At 41.4% G+C, this 15480-nt stretch overlaps 1 protein-coding gene across 1 annotated transcript in view; it reads left to right on the plus strand.

Moving 5' to 3' along the window:
• Positions 1-5983: 5983 nt before the first annotated feature.
• The window catches only part of NCAPG2 (non-SMC condensin II complex subunit G2), a 127778-nt gene continuing 118281 nt past the window's right edge, over positions 5984-15480 (plus strand). The window contains exons 1-2 of the mRNA XM_054017023.1: positions 5984-6063; positions 10692-10803. Of these exons, the coding sequence (XP_053872998.1) occupies positions 10726-10803 (78 nt within the window). The 5' untranslated portion in view covers positions 5984-6063; positions 10692-10725. The remainder of the gene's footprint in view (positions 6064-10691; positions 10804-15480) is intronic.

The raw sequence follows: 15480 nt of genomic DNA on the forward strand, positions 1-15480 counted from the left end.
ATTAATAATTTCATTAACATATTTACCTATGGCAGGACCTTTGTACAGCTCTGCCGTGGATTTCATACTTGCAAAGTGCTACCAGAGATATACTTAAACACCTGAAGAGTCATGCACATTTTCTGCTACTATCTGGACTTTCAGTTAATGTTAACATATTAGGATGTCTTCTGACTTAAAATTAATAAGACCCTATTTCTGGTTGTCAATGATTCATGCAATGCTATGTGAGCTACAGTAACTGTGATTACCACTGAGCATAACCTACATCATAAAGTTCAGCACAAAACCCAGTTTGATAAATGTAAACTATGCCAACTGCATCAATCAAAATGGAAATGTCACGCTTGTCCCAAGAATTGTCATTCATACACATGTCACTTCTGAAAAATGGCCCTGGATGTTTGATGGGACTGCAATTATATTAATGCTTTTCATACAAAGCATAGGCAAAATTACACAGATCAATCTGTTAATTAAATAGCATGTAAAATACCTTCTTTATAGGTATGAGGATTGTAACATGCTTAAAGGAATTTTGTGAATAAGAATATAATTATATGGGGGTTTAAGATACTTTTGTTCTAAGAAAATAATTGTCACATTGAATTTCATTTCCCTTTTCTAGTTAAGATTATTGAAAAGGTTGTGGAAAGACAAATCTCTAAGGATCTAGACTTTCAAAATAATCATTTCTTAATATTTTGCTTTACATACATTTATTATGCATTATAATTTTTGTTTTGACTTTCTTGTCTTCCACACAGACTCAAATCTTTTATTCACTGGTAAATGATTAAATTAATGTTCTCCAGTGGAGTGTTTTCCCTTCTCTAATGATGACACTTAAATTCCACTAGATGGTGCTGTAGACCTGTTGAGAAATATCCGAGGTCATAAATATCTCTGCTGTAGAGTTTGAATGGCTAATGTAACCAGTAGACACTGAAACATTTGGAAAGCAGTATTGATTGGGTGTTGCTGTACTATGCGAAAATGAGAAGATGCTGCTCTACAGTTTACCTAATAATTACGAAGGTTAAAATCTTCAGTCAAGCAGCCAGTCTGAGTAGCCAGACCAGGCACTGGGCAGATGTAGCAAGTGGCCATGGAGTAGCTTGGAGCCTACTGCAATCTTTTCTTCCTCGGCCCCTCCCACTCCCACATAGAAGTGCAGGACTGGAAGGGACCTCCAGACATTATCTAGTCCAGTCCCCTGCACTCAAGGAAGAACTACGTAATAACTGGACCATTCACTGGATATAACTAGGCATAACTAAATGTAGCACAAGACTGGGAAAATCAACACAGTGGTAGGTTCTCCATCTCACCATGCCCTGACCCCTTTTCTCTAAAGCTCAACTAACACAAGCTTCTTGAAATAATTTGATAATTAGGTTAATAGTAATCCCTTATACTGTCTTAGTGCATTGCCTTTGTAGATATCAAAGTGCTTTACAAAAGTGCGTATCATTTTCCAGATAGGGTTACCTGAGGCATGGGGATTTGAAGCCACTTGCCTCAGAAGTACTATGATTTGATTGATAAGACATGGGATTTCCCCAGCAGAAATGAAGATTCTATTCCAAGGAAACTTCCACTGTGACTTTGGACAAGTCAGCCCCTTTGTACCTCAGTTACCTCATCTATAAAAGAATTGATAATATACATCTCCTAGGGAGAGAGGCATAAGGCTCTGAGTGCGCTAAATAAGGTTGTAATGTGCAAAAAATTAAGACCAGTCATGGGTACAGGTAGAAGTATGTACTCACCTGAGGAAAGTTACTCATCTGAGTAGCTCTGAGGCAGACGTTGCCTCTTTTCTATGGTTGTATAGTACCCAGGACAATGGGGCCCCAATTCCGATGGGGGCCTTTGGGCTATTCTATAATATAAATATTTATTATTACTACTAATAATAATAATTAATAATAAGCACTTACAGGATGAGGCCCTAGTTCGCAGTGCCTTTTAGTACTGAAATATGGTCATGGGGTAACACAATAACCAAATTAGGAGAATACTTTTTAAAAAGTGGAAAAAACAAGATTGGATATATTATTTTACCTAACAGTACATTAGTTTTTTTCTAGAGGCATGAGCTATAAACATTTGTTTAATCCTGTTTTCACTGGGCATCTCTTGGACCCAAAGGCTGATCAGTCAGTAGACCAGGAAAATTAACATTAACCAGAAGGCTACAATTAAATTAAAATAGTTAAATTTACAAGTGTTACCATTGGTCTATTCAGACAGACCTCTCTAGCTAGTTTGTCTCAGTTCCCAGCTTTAAATTCTATTCATTCAGCATAATTAAATCTTAGCTATCACAGTCCCATCTCCTGCCATATAAATAACCCACCTTCCCCAAACACAAAATAAAATAAATCATGAAACGTGTATCAAACATCTTTCTGATCACTCTATTTGTATATCTGTTTCCCCTCATTTGTCCATTGAGTCAGAATCAGAAATGATTACAAGAAAAAATAAAACATTTACTACTATCTACTTAAGAAACGATCTTAGTTGCAAGGCAAACTTTCTCACCACATGTTCCAGCAGATTGCTGACCAAACTCTCAGGTCAGGACCCTATCCGCCACCCCCACCAGAGTCCAACAGCTGTTTTCCTTTGTCTTCTTAGGTGCAATGCCAGAGACAGACAGGGAGAGAGAGAGAGGAGGGCCGGGAGAGAGAGAGGGCTATCTGCCCCTTCTTTTTATAATCCTGTCCCCACCTTTGAGAAGCATTTCGAACTGGGAGCAAGGTGACAGGCAGTGTGGTGAAGAAAGGAAACTCCACACTATTTCTTTGCTAAGATGTAGATTTTTGTCACTGCCCCCTTCCTTGCCAAAGAACGGCCACTTAGCAGGTAATGGTCCATCAGCCTTGTTTGACACCTGGCTGAGCAGGAAGAAAAATTATTCTTCTTACCTTTTGAGGATAGGACAAGAAGCAATGGGCTTAAATTGCAGCAAGGGAGGTTTAGGTTGCACATTAAGAAAAACTTCCTGTCAGGGTGGTTAAGCACTGGAATAAACTGCCCAGGGAGGTTGTGGAATCTCCATCATTGGAGATTTTTAAGAGCAAATTAGACAAACTCCTGTCAGGAATGGTCTAGATAATACTTAGTCCTGCCATGAGTGCAGGGGACTGTACTAGATGACCTCTCAAGGTCACTTCCAGTCCTATGATTCTGTGATAATTAAAATGAACTGCATCAGGCATTCTGAACTGCTTGATGGTTCAGATGTTTGTAACAGGGATCTCTTACGCAGGCCACCAACCAGGAAAAAAAAGGACTGCTCTATGAAGTGATAGCACAAAAGGAAATCTGTATTTGCTGCTGTTTAGCAACTATGTGTGAAGGGGACATTTTTTGCTATTGCCTTAACTAGATGTGACAGGAAAATAAATGTGAGATTAATATCAGAGGGTATTGATTATTTTGAACAGACATGTCAGAAAAGAAGCATACAATTTGGTAGTTCTTGAAAGATAGAAGGTTGGAGAAAGTGAGAATGGGGTGGTTAGCTCAGTACTAATTTACTGTACAATAAGTGATTCTTCTAAAAATGACAAAATCCTATTCCAGATCTCTGGTTTTCCTAAGAATCTCTTCAAAACAATCTTTTGATATTATTCAGTCTGTTATTATTTCTGTGTCGACTCTTAATTACAATAATATTTTTTAAAGTCCCTCCGTGGTTTCTATGCAACACTAATACAAATTCCAAGCAAAACTATGTTTTAATGAACTTGTTAAATGGATATCTGCCAGGTTAAATGAACAGTGGCCAGAGGAATAATATAACAACTCATTACAAGACTAATCAAGGTATTAATGATGCATCCATGAGTTCAGTCTAAGATGTCAAAAATATTTAATATATTAAAAAGGAATATACATTAGTGTATTCAGAATAATTTAAAAGTCAAATTTGCAGGCTGATTTATTTACTCTTACTTTCGTATCCATGATAATTGTTCACACAAATTAGTCAAACTGTTGAAAATTTTTGTGCACTCAACTGAGCACCTATCTTTTTTAAAAATCCGATCCATGGTCCCTGAGATTTCCCTGACCTGAACCTTCTTCCCTCTATAGCAGCAGACACCTCAATGGTGCGACATCTCCATCAGGCAGAAGCTCGCTTTGAGAAGTGCCTGTCCCTCGAAGCAGAAACAGCAAGAAGGAAAAAGAAAGAAATTTCTCCGAGCAGGCAGCTGACCCACCAGGAAATGTTTCTACCTACTGCGGGCAGATCTGTGGTTCCAGGATCGGACTCCTGAGTCATCTCAGGACCCATATGTAAACCTGTGGTAGAGATCATCCTTGAATCGAGGGATTGCCGATGATGACATTGACCTAACTTTATAGTGTAGACCAGGCCTGAGACACAGAGAAATGGGACTGTCCTGCCTAGGCAGGACTAGGAATAGAATCAAAACCTCCTGTCTCATAGTCTTATATATTAACTACCAAATCACTGTGGTATGGCCTTTCAAGGGACTGTATTCTTCCTTTACAGAGGTGGCTGCACATCAGTGATGGCTGCAGCAATGTTCTTCTCCAGACATACCATGTTCTCCACTGCCTCTTTGTGGCTTGGGTTATAAATGAATTCCAGGGGCAGGGGCAACCCCCAGCAATTGCTGCACTATCTTCAGCTGGAGAAGATGTACAGCAAGGAAGCCCCTCAATGTTTCAGGAAGCAAAGGACAAATGTGTAAAGACTACCGGAAGTGCCAACTCTCATGGTTTTGTCTCATGATATTTGAATATGTTTCACTTAAAGCCTCAACTCCTAGAGACAGCTCAGCAGCTGCTGTTCTTAAAAAGTAAGTATCTAGGTCTCAGGGTTGCAGAAGAAAAAGCTTAAAGCTATGATGCAAGTGCACTTTGGCTGTCAGCACCAGCAGGGCCGGGGCAACCCATTAGGCGACCGGCATTAACATTTGGGGTGGTGGTGACCGTGGCGGCCGGATCGTCGGCTGCCCTGGTATTTCAGGGGCGGGACCTTCTGCCGTCTCTGTCGGGGGCGGCATTTCGATGGCCGGACCTTCAGCCACCTAGGGCGGCAAAAAAGCTGGGCAGCGCTCCTGAGCACTAGGCTCTGAAACCAAAAGTAAATTAAAAGCCCCCCCAAAGTGTTATATAAAAAAAATTCTCATGATTTTGAAGCCATTCTTGTGATTTTTGGGGCCTGCCCCCTGTACAGATTACAGAACCCAAATGTAGCTGATGTGTAAGGGCATTGACCTGTCCCATTCTGCAAGTGGTATGAAACTGCCTGTGTCACAGCTCCCGGGCTGGAGCCCAGATGCTGCTGCCCCATGGGCCACAGCATTTCCTGAACGCATCCTATCGACATGAAGTGGGAGATGGGCTCTTGGGGAACATCTATGCTGCAATCAGACAGCAGCCGCTGGCCCTGCCAGCTGATTTGGGCTGGGGCTGGGCGACGGTTTAATAGTTCGGCCTGGGGCAGCAGCAGCCTGAACTCTGGGATCCTCTGCCTCAGAGGCGGTTTCCTGCCACCAAGGGGAGCCGAGGCCAAGCCCTGAAATCCGTGCTTGGGTGTGGGCGGAGCCTGGAAGACCCTCCGGCCATGACCCGCTGGGGGGGGGGGGCGGTGATGGAACGTGCGTGGGGTACGCGGGGAACTGGTCGAGTCCAAAGAGACATTACTCGCCACCAAAGGGCCCTGCTGAGGCGCAACCACCGCCGGCTGGCGGGTGGGCCCAGGCACTTTGGCGGGGAGTCGCACCCCCTCCCACCTTGAGAGGCGGTAACCCCTAACCAGCCAGCTCCCCCCTTGACGTTCCACGTTCAACTGCCGCAGCGCGCGCACGCCACGCCCCCTCCGGGCTGGGTGCAGACAGAGTAGAGTGGGTGGACGTAGAGGAGGCGGGTGCGCGCTCGCACTTCCTCTCGCGCACGGCTGAGTAGCGGCGCTTGCGTATTTGCGTAAGGAGTGCTGGCGGTTAACGGCCGTCGCGCCGCGGGATAATTCGAAACGGGGAGGGAGCGAGCGAGCGCCGAGCGGCTCGGGCCGATGTGAGTCTGAGGTTGCTGGGTGCGGGGCTGGCACTGGGGGCCGGGGAGGAATGATGCCGCTGCCTGTCAGTGGCGGGGCTGGCCGAGGCGCCTGGGCGGGGGCGGTTGGTTCTGTCACGGCTGTGTGTGAGAGTGCGGGGCTGTAGGCGGTCGGGAGTGGGGGGATGCTGGGCTGGCTTCCCGGGAGCGGGAGCGCGAGCGCGGGGGGGCGGCGCTAGCCCGGTTCGCAGCGGCGGGGCGGCTGCCCGAAGCCTCGGCTGTCTGTATTCCCAGCCCTCCCCCGCCGCTTCGGCTGCGCCTCAGGGAAGCGCTGCCCCGGCTGCGGGCCAGCGATGTTGTGCGTGGCCTGGGCACTGCTCCGCCTAGAATCGTGGTTCCCAAACTTTACCAACCTGTGAACCCCTTTCACCTAAATGTCAAGTCTCGCGAACCCCCTCCTAAAAAGGAATATTTCCAGGGATTTTCCCCTCTACCTGAGCATAAATTATAAAAGCAGTGATCTTGGAAATATAAAATTTGTTTTTATGGCATGCTTATTACACACTATTTATTATTAATTATTAGTTATCATTACAGTATTTTTATTACATTATGAAAACGGCAACACTCTTCCAAGCTCTCACTTTCGTAGCTTGTATCACTTTGAATGAGCCTGTTATAAGACAAGGCTTCTATGTTTCATCAAGAGTATCAGATGTGAAACAGCATGAAGGCATTTAAGAAGCCAACTCAAAGAGTTCCTCCTACACAAGCATTCAGGTCTTGAGCAGTCCAGGCAAACAATGCACATTACACCAAAGCTTAAAAGTGTTCATAATAATTTTAAAAACAATACTAGCTGCCTATTTAATTTTAAAAATAGCAAAAAATATCCACCTCCCTTTCCATTTCTTATAAGGAGTCTTGAAGTTTAAATCTCCTCAGTGTGACAGCTATGTTTGCTTTGATCTGCTTAGCTCTTGGAAGTCCAGGGGCTCCGGGCTGCTGGCCCCATGCTGCCCAGGATCCCTAGGGACGGCTCTGACCGCCATTAGAGAATTTTTTCCCGAGAACCCCCTGTAACATTTTGTGAACCCCCAGGGGTTCACGAAACCCAGTTTGGGAACCACTGGCCTAGAGTGACCAGACAGCGAGTATGAAAAATCGGGACAGGTGGGGGGTAATAGATGCCCATCTAAGAAAAAGCCCCGAATATCGGGACTGTCCCTATAAAATCGGGACATCTGGTCACTCTGGCTCTGCCCCAGCTAGCAGACGTGGCCTGGCTCCTTCCTGAAGGGACCTGCTGCCTTTCAAATGCCCAGGCTGTTAAATCTCACCGAGCAGTCCGGCGACATTAACAGAAAAAACAGGGGAGATGATTCATAGCACTGACTATGAAACCTGCACCATTAACTGGGCAAAACCCTTCTATATGCTGCAAGTACCAATTGTCCTATGCCATGCCTCGGGTCAGGGCTAGGTAATAAAATAAGACTTTTTCCTTCTCTACCGTTTTTACAAGTTTTTTTGATGAAGGGTTTTATAAATGGAATATACTTCAATTACACCGTTACAACACATTATTTGTGTTTTCACCTATTAAGTAAAAGCTGGCTTATGTATGACTAGCAATTGAAATGTTAAATTCTGTTTAATTTCTATCTCACTTTTTCTCACACATTTCCTGCCCTGATATGATTTTATTGTTACAGCTTGAGTTTTATAGCCATTCCTTTGCTCATTCCCTTGGTATATACATTGTTACACCTTTGTAGCCCACTTATTATTTCTAAATAAAAAACATAACAGAGAGGAGCTACTTAAAAAATACCACAAACTAGTGATAATTTTTTCTCCTGTTTTTTCTGTATCAGAAAGTTTTATGTTTCAGCGACCAAAGTTGATGGAAGATTTGGAATAAATATTTGCAAATTATGTAGAGGAGAATAAAGTGGGATGGGTAGGTAAATATGCGTAATGACAATAAAATGCCTCAAGTATAACCATTATTGATGGTGGTAGAAGGGAGCTGAATCTTGTAGGTAGTTATGTAAAAGGGAGAATTACAATGTAAAGCGGTAGACATCTTTAAATTTAAAGATCATGCCCAGCCTATCCCACCCCCAAGTTAACAAGACACAAGTATCAACTTCTCATTGTTTTACTCATATGTGTTGAGGTAGTGGTACAACAAACAGGTAGAGTTGGCAACTGCTTTTCATTCCTCTGTTGGGTTGGGGGGAGCCCATTGGGAGCAGTTTGCCTATGTACATAGGGACATCCTTTGTATCATCCTGAAAGATCTTGATGAAAATTTCACAGAGAAACTCAGCAATCGTCTCGTGAAGGTCTCTAGGGATGGCTGCCTTATTTCTTCCTCTGGGGTAGGATGCTTTCCCTCTTTGGTCTCTGATGAGTTTGGCTGGGATCCTTGCAATAAACAGGCTAGCAACATGTGGGCCTAAGTGGCTTCAGGATGTCAGTAGCAGCTGTGCTGTCTGTGCCTTTGTTACCCTCCAGAGTGAGATACTAGCTAAAACCATCACCATCTGTGGAAAACTGCTAGTATTAAATGCCATTGCCCTATGTCAGTGGTTCCCAAACTGGGGTATGTGAAATGTTACAGGGGGTTCTCGGGAGAAAAAATTCCCTAATGGTGGATAGCGCTGTCCCTAGGGATCCCGGGGCCAGCAGCCCGGAGCCCCTAGACTTCGAAGAGCTAAGCAGATCAAAGCAAGCATATCTATCGCACTGAGATTTAAATTTCAAGCCTCCTTATAAGAAATGGAAAGGGAGGTGGAAGAAAGAAATGTGAACTTTGGCAGCTGTATACCCATGTAATTTGTATCAACCAAAGTTTGTAGTACAGATACGTCCCTGGAATTTAACATATTTCATCTCTGGAGTGGATAATGTAATACTTCTGCAATCTAGCCGGCTCAGTCAGCAAATTAATATAAATGTGAGGAATTTTGTCAAAATTCACAGCTACTTTCCTCTGCTCCTTCCCCCATTAGATCTCACATTTTTGTGGAGATCTAACATTGTTTCTCCCTTGCAGTATCAGTCAAATATTTTGGCTTTTTAAAGTGAACTGTTTTACTGCTGGGGTAAGTTCTATAGAAAATCTCCAAAACTTCAAAAATATACCTTGCAAAACAAAAGTTTGAACCGGTGACATTATAAATATCAGTGATAACTTTTTATCCTGTTTTTAAGGCTGGCAGCAAATGTCAATTGTTTGACTAATGGAAAGGTTTTGATTATTTTTAATGCCTGAAAAATTTGAGGCTTACTAACATAAGAGAGACCATACTAGGTCAGACCAAAGGTCCATCAAGCCCAGTATCCTGTCTGCTGACAGTAGCCAACGGCAGGTGCCCTAAAGGGAATGAACAGACAGGTTATTATCAAGTGATCCATGCCCTGTCACCCAATCCCAGCTTCTGGCAAACAGAGGCTAGGGACACCATTCCTGCCCATCCTGGCTGATAGCCATTGATGGATCTATCATCCATGAATCTATCTAGCTTCCTTTTGAACCCCGTTATAGTATTGGCCTTCACAACACCCTCTGGCAAGGAGTTCCAGAGGTTGGCCGTGCATTGCGTGAAAAAAATACTTTCTTGTGTTTGTTATAAACGTGCTACCTATTAATTTCATTTGGTGGTCCCTTGTTCTTGTATTATCAGAAGGGGTAAATAACACTTCCTTATTTACTTTATACCACTCATGATTTTATAGACCTTTCATATTCCCCCTGCCTCCCTTAGTCGCCTCTTTTCCAAGCTGAAAAGTCCCAGTCTTATTCATCTCTTCTCATATGGAAGATGTTCTATACCCTTAATAATTTTTGTACCCTTTTCTGAACCTTTTCCAATTCCAATATAAATTCTATCCAGAAGAGTAATCAGAGGTAGATATGAAAGATGAATGCGGGGCTTCAGCAAAGAGATCCTTGGGTAACACACTAGTGAGAAGTGTAGTCAAGAGCTAGGCTTAATATATTTAGAGTACTGTGTTTTCTCTCCCATCATAACAATAAAAGCAGTTAGAAACCAGGCATTCCTACCAAAGGCAGGCAACTGGACTAGTAGGTATATCTTGTAGTAAAAACTGGGTTAATTGGGCGCTACTTAGCTCTTGCTGGTCTAGGTCGTGCTCCTTAGGTCAAGGTTGAAACTATTTGGTGAGGCAGCACCAAGAAAAGCTTGAACTGCCACTGTTTGTGGCTTTGTGTAAGTAAATATTGCTGTCTGGGATGTCAAGTTATTAGCTAAAAGAGGAGTTTGGTGGAAAAAATGATCCCCATTTAAAAAAAAAAAAAAAAAAAAAAGTTCTTCTAAACTTTCTTTAAAAAACATCTTTCCTACTAAATGTAGGTGTTTTTTGTTTGTTTTGTTTTTTTATTTTAGGTACAGATTCTAAAGGTTGCTGTCATTATTAACCAGAAAATTAGCTAGTAAAGCTATCTGAACATGCTTTTTGGGTAATAAATGATGTGGTCTGTTTCTTATGGAGTATGATTTGGATGAGACATTTATTAATCTTACTCTTGTACTGATAATGGCTCTTCATCTGAAAAATTACACTATATACTGATTGAAAAAATGTTTTCTTTGATAACTTTGACTTTTTTCTCCTAGCTTCACAAATTAAGCACCTTAGGAAAAACAAATCATGACAAGACGTGAAGCATTTCTACAAGTTGTATCTACAGATACTGTTGAAGAGTTTGTGCATTATATGCAGCTTCATGTAAGTAATCCATGATAAATATGGATAATAGTAGCAAAATCCTCCCAAGCCTATCAATATTTAGATTTTTTAAAAAATCTTCCATGCTAGTAACTGCAACCATGTTTAGAATAATTATTGTGGTAAATATTAATTTAAAAATTAGTATTTAAAGTGCATTGTCAACTTAAACTACTCATGAGTTCTTCTGGCTACCTATCCAGTATACTAACATTAATTTGTTTCTATTTTCTTCTCCTTTCCCCTACTTTTTTGAGATATTTTGTCTTCTCATCTCTCCTTCTGGTATTTTTTGGCTTCCCATCACCTTTCGTATGTCCTCTATTCATTCCATCTTTTCTCCGCTAAAATACAGCATGTGCTGTTATTGGATCTCAATGAAACTGACTTAAGCATATGTATTTGCTTAGTTTGCATAGGATACTTCTGTTTCTCAGCAAAGCTTAGACTGAGTTCTACTCAGTTTCACTATTATGCTGTTATGAGAGCCTTCCATGTAAGTCTGTCCCGCAGGGGAAATTTAAATATGAGCTATCTGCTATCCCATGCCAGATATAAATTCCTGAGCTCCATAAAGAGATATTGAAACAAAGTATAATTTGATGAAATTATATACATATGAACTATTAAATAGACTTTAGAATTAAGTATTACGAATGGCAAATACCATAAATCACTGTCTTCAATTGAGAAGCTTAATTGCCAAATAACTTAGTCAGGAGTAGACTTTCAAAATGGCAAATGAAGATTTAACCATGTGATTCCCATTAATAAAGAATTGGACAATTATATATTTCACACTACTTTGAAAATGTGCTTGTTTTAACCCTGACTCAAAAATGAAACATTATTCACTGCAGATATAATACCAAGTAACTACATTGTATGTATGTTTTATAAAACACTGTTGTGTTTATATACAACTTGCTCGCTCTCAAACTATGTTCATAGAGGAGAAACACTGCTGAATTGAGGAGCTCTCTAATAGCATTGATGTTGCCTAAACTAATTGTAACTGTGGTCACTGGACGGGCTAGACTGAGAATGCTCAATCAGGGCAAACAGCAAAGAATAGGGCAGATGATCCCCAAAACTAGTGAATTATTCTATAATTAGATTCACCAAGCCAGTAACCAAACAGCTTCTGTAATGCCTTACTCAGTTACTGGTTACTAAGACACCAAAATACAGTTCCCTTCAAGCAATCCAGACTTTGGCTCCCACCCAGACAGCCACATCTAATATAGCGAGGGTTACTAAAAACCTTATTCACCATATATAAAGTTCTACCAATCTCAAGTGATTGGACACATTTCCGACTAGGTCAATGAATATTTCAGATCTTACCCAAATTGGCTTACAGTCAATCCTTATTAACTAAACCTAAGGTTTATTTGAAAAGAAAACAGAGTTATTGTGGTTAAAAGATCATTATACATACAGATATGATTAAAGTTCTTAGGTTAGGTTTCAGAGTGGTAGCCGTGTTAGTCTGTATCAGCAAAAAGAACGAGGAGTACATGTGGCGCCTTCGAGACTAACAAATTTATTTGGGCATAAGCTTTCGTGGGCTAAAACCCACTTCATCAGATGCATGCAGTGGAAAATACAGTAGGAAAATATATATACAGAGAACATGAAAAAATGGGGGTTGCCATACCAACTCTAATGAGACTAATCAATTAAGGTGAGCTATTAGCAGGAGAAAAAAAACTTTTGCAGTGATAATCAGGATGGCCCATTTCAAAGTTGACAAGAAGGTGTGAGTAACAGTAGGGGAAAAAATAGCATGGGGAAATAATTTTTAGTTTGTGTAATGACCCATCTTAATTGATTAGTCTCATTAGAGTTGGTATGGCAACTCCCATTTTCTTTCTCTCTCTCTCCTTATTTTCCACTGCATGCATCTGATAAAATGGGTTGTAGCCCACGAAAGCTTATACCCAAATAAATTTGTTAATCTCGAAGGTGCCACATGTACTCCTCGTTCTTTTTGTTCTTAGGTCATTTTCATAGCAGAGATGACGAGGTTGCTGATTTGTAAAAATCCTTCTGAAATCAGTTTAAAAGGTATAGTCCAATAGACAGTCCATGTACAGAGATTTGTCAAATTCTTCCATGACAAATTGCAGGGATAATCAAGAGTAGACCTGGACACTTTAATCTTCTGATTTAGACTTTCCCTGACAAAATTTAAGCAGATCTGAGATAAAACAGGATCAGGACCGACTTCCTTTATAGCTGAAGCAAGTTGTGGTTACAGCAGGGCTTCCTTGGCTGAAGAATAGGAATGTATATTGTTGCTTTGAAGCTAATCTGTTTCCTAGACATACACTGGTAATTTAGTTGCTTTCATTAGCATAAAACAATTAACCATCAAACCAATCACAGGTAGTTTACTACAAATTTCAAAGAGAAATGAAGACAATATTATTACACCACAAATTCCATCTAAATGTTAATATCCCATTTTGATCTCTGAATCAATAGAATACAGTAATGAAACATAGAAACAGAAGTTTAGCATCTAAAAACTAATTATATCACATTGTTAAACTTCTAACAAGATCTAGGTAAACACAGACAAATACAATTATTATCTACTTTTGATCTTTTAACAATACAGGCCTACATGCCAAGCACTTTAATCTATTTAACATGACTTTGCTAACTATCTACAAGGAATGGCCCTGTTTTACCATTTCAGTACTCTTCTAATATGTCCGTAAGGGTTGTTAAAGCCTGCTGGTTGCTTAACCCTCGCTGGCTCAGTGTTACATTAATTGTTCGGGGTGAATTCAGTTCCCACATGGATGACTGTTACTGAGGGTCATCTGAGGACTTTATGATGCCTGTACCCGTGTGTGAAAGTTAGGTGTTTGACCATTATTTGCCCTTTTTAAAATATTTTTTTTATTATTTTGAAGCTGGGATATACACCTTATGCCAGGGTAATTTTGGTTAGCCTGCATTTAGAAGCTAACAAATCCTGTTAGGGTTGAGGGCTGTGAGAAGGAAAGGAATTTTGTCAGACTGCTCAGTTGATATTTTGTTAGGGCATCATAATGAGATGCTGTCCTCTAACATTGATACAGATTTCAAATGTGTTCTTTTAAAATTTAACCTCCACTCTGAATTGTGCTATTTATTAATACTTGCTTTTTATATATTTCCAGCATTCAAGAAAGGAATTTACCCTTAAGTTACACACACAATTCATATACTTTTTCACCTTTCGCTTTAGACAAAAGCTTTGCTAGGAATTTCTTTATTTTTCTATGCAGTGTTGTTGTAGCCATGTCAGTCCCAGGATATTAGAGAGAGACAAGGTGGGTGATGTACTATCTTGTTTCTCACCAACAGAAATTGGTCTAATATCTACCTTGTCTCTTTATTTTTCTAAACATTCTTAAGCCTATTGGAGGGGAATCTTGGTTCTATAAAGCCTAGCAACTTCACAAAAGGGGAGCCCTTATGAGGTACACAGGAGGAGAAGGAATACTGTACTCGGCCAGGTGGCCGCTGAGTCCATTGCTAACCGCAGTTTGAATCACCTCTTCTATGGAGGGGAGCTTTGATCCTGCAGACCTCTCAAGGTCCTTAGCATTTAGTGTCCCATTCTACAGAGCTTAGGAAATGAGTATGGGTAGGATTTCTCAAGGTGTTCTGGAGCTGGTGGAGTTTGGGTAGCAAGACTTAGAAGCAGTGCAGTGTACCACAGGACATTGTTTCTATCCTTCAGAACTCCTGTCTCCAGCTAAGTTCTTCAGGAATGGGAGCGCCTATTCCTTAGACTTTCACACTTTTATTTTCATCTTTTCTGTTTATCTTGGAATTTCTTCCATTAGACTGCACTGATTACTTCTTTTGAATGCCATCACAAACCTTTATCTAAAAATACCATCAGTGCGGGATTCTTACTTCTGGGTTCTAATTTTGTAATACGAGAATGGTGAAATTCCCTCTAGTTGTAAGTCAATAAGAACGTGATAGGAACATTTGGAGCATTTATACTCAGCAGGTGATGATATTGTGTGGTGATCAGTGGGGAACCTGGTTCATGATTAAGGCTACGATTATGTCATGGAAGTCACGGAATCCATTGACCTCCCTGACATTTTCTGCCCTGGGGCTGGAGCTCCCAGCCAGCCCCGCCCTTGGAGCTCCTAGCCCCCAGTCTGGTGGAGCGACCCCATGCAGCTGCCCAGCCGTGGTGGGCGGCCGGCAGGACCCCGCGCAGCTGCCCAGTGGCGGGTGGCTGCAGCCAGCGGCTGTGGGACCCTGCAGCAGCCCAGCCCCAGGGGCAGGGGGACCCCGGAGCGCCCATGCACCACATCGGTGGGGGACCCGGGAGCCCCAGCAGCAGTGGGTGCTGAACTCACCTATCCCTTTTGTCAGGGATATTTTTAGTGAAAGGCTACTGTGAATTTTTATTTCCCATGATCGGTCCATGACTTTTACTAAAAATACCCGTGACAAAAACTTTATTTAAGATTGATACCACTTACTATTGCCCTCAAAGATTAAAAGACTTTGAGTTAAGGAAGTTCTATTTGTTTTTTGATAAGGAGTTAAGACTTAGAAGCAGGAATCCTTCAAGTTGATGTAATCAAATAAGTAGAATTTCAAGCAAGTGATTTCCCCTTTATTACTAGGTATAATATGAAAGGTTCACAG

This window comes from Malaclemys terrapin, chromosome 2 (genome assembly GCF_027887155.1).
Source record: "Malaclemys terrapin pileata isolate rMalTer1 chromosome 2, rMalTer1.hap1, whole genome shotgun sequence".
In the NCBI taxonomy this organism is placed as follows: domain Eukaryota; kingdom Metazoa; phylum Chordata; order Testudines; family Emydidae; genus Malaclemys; species Malaclemys terrapin.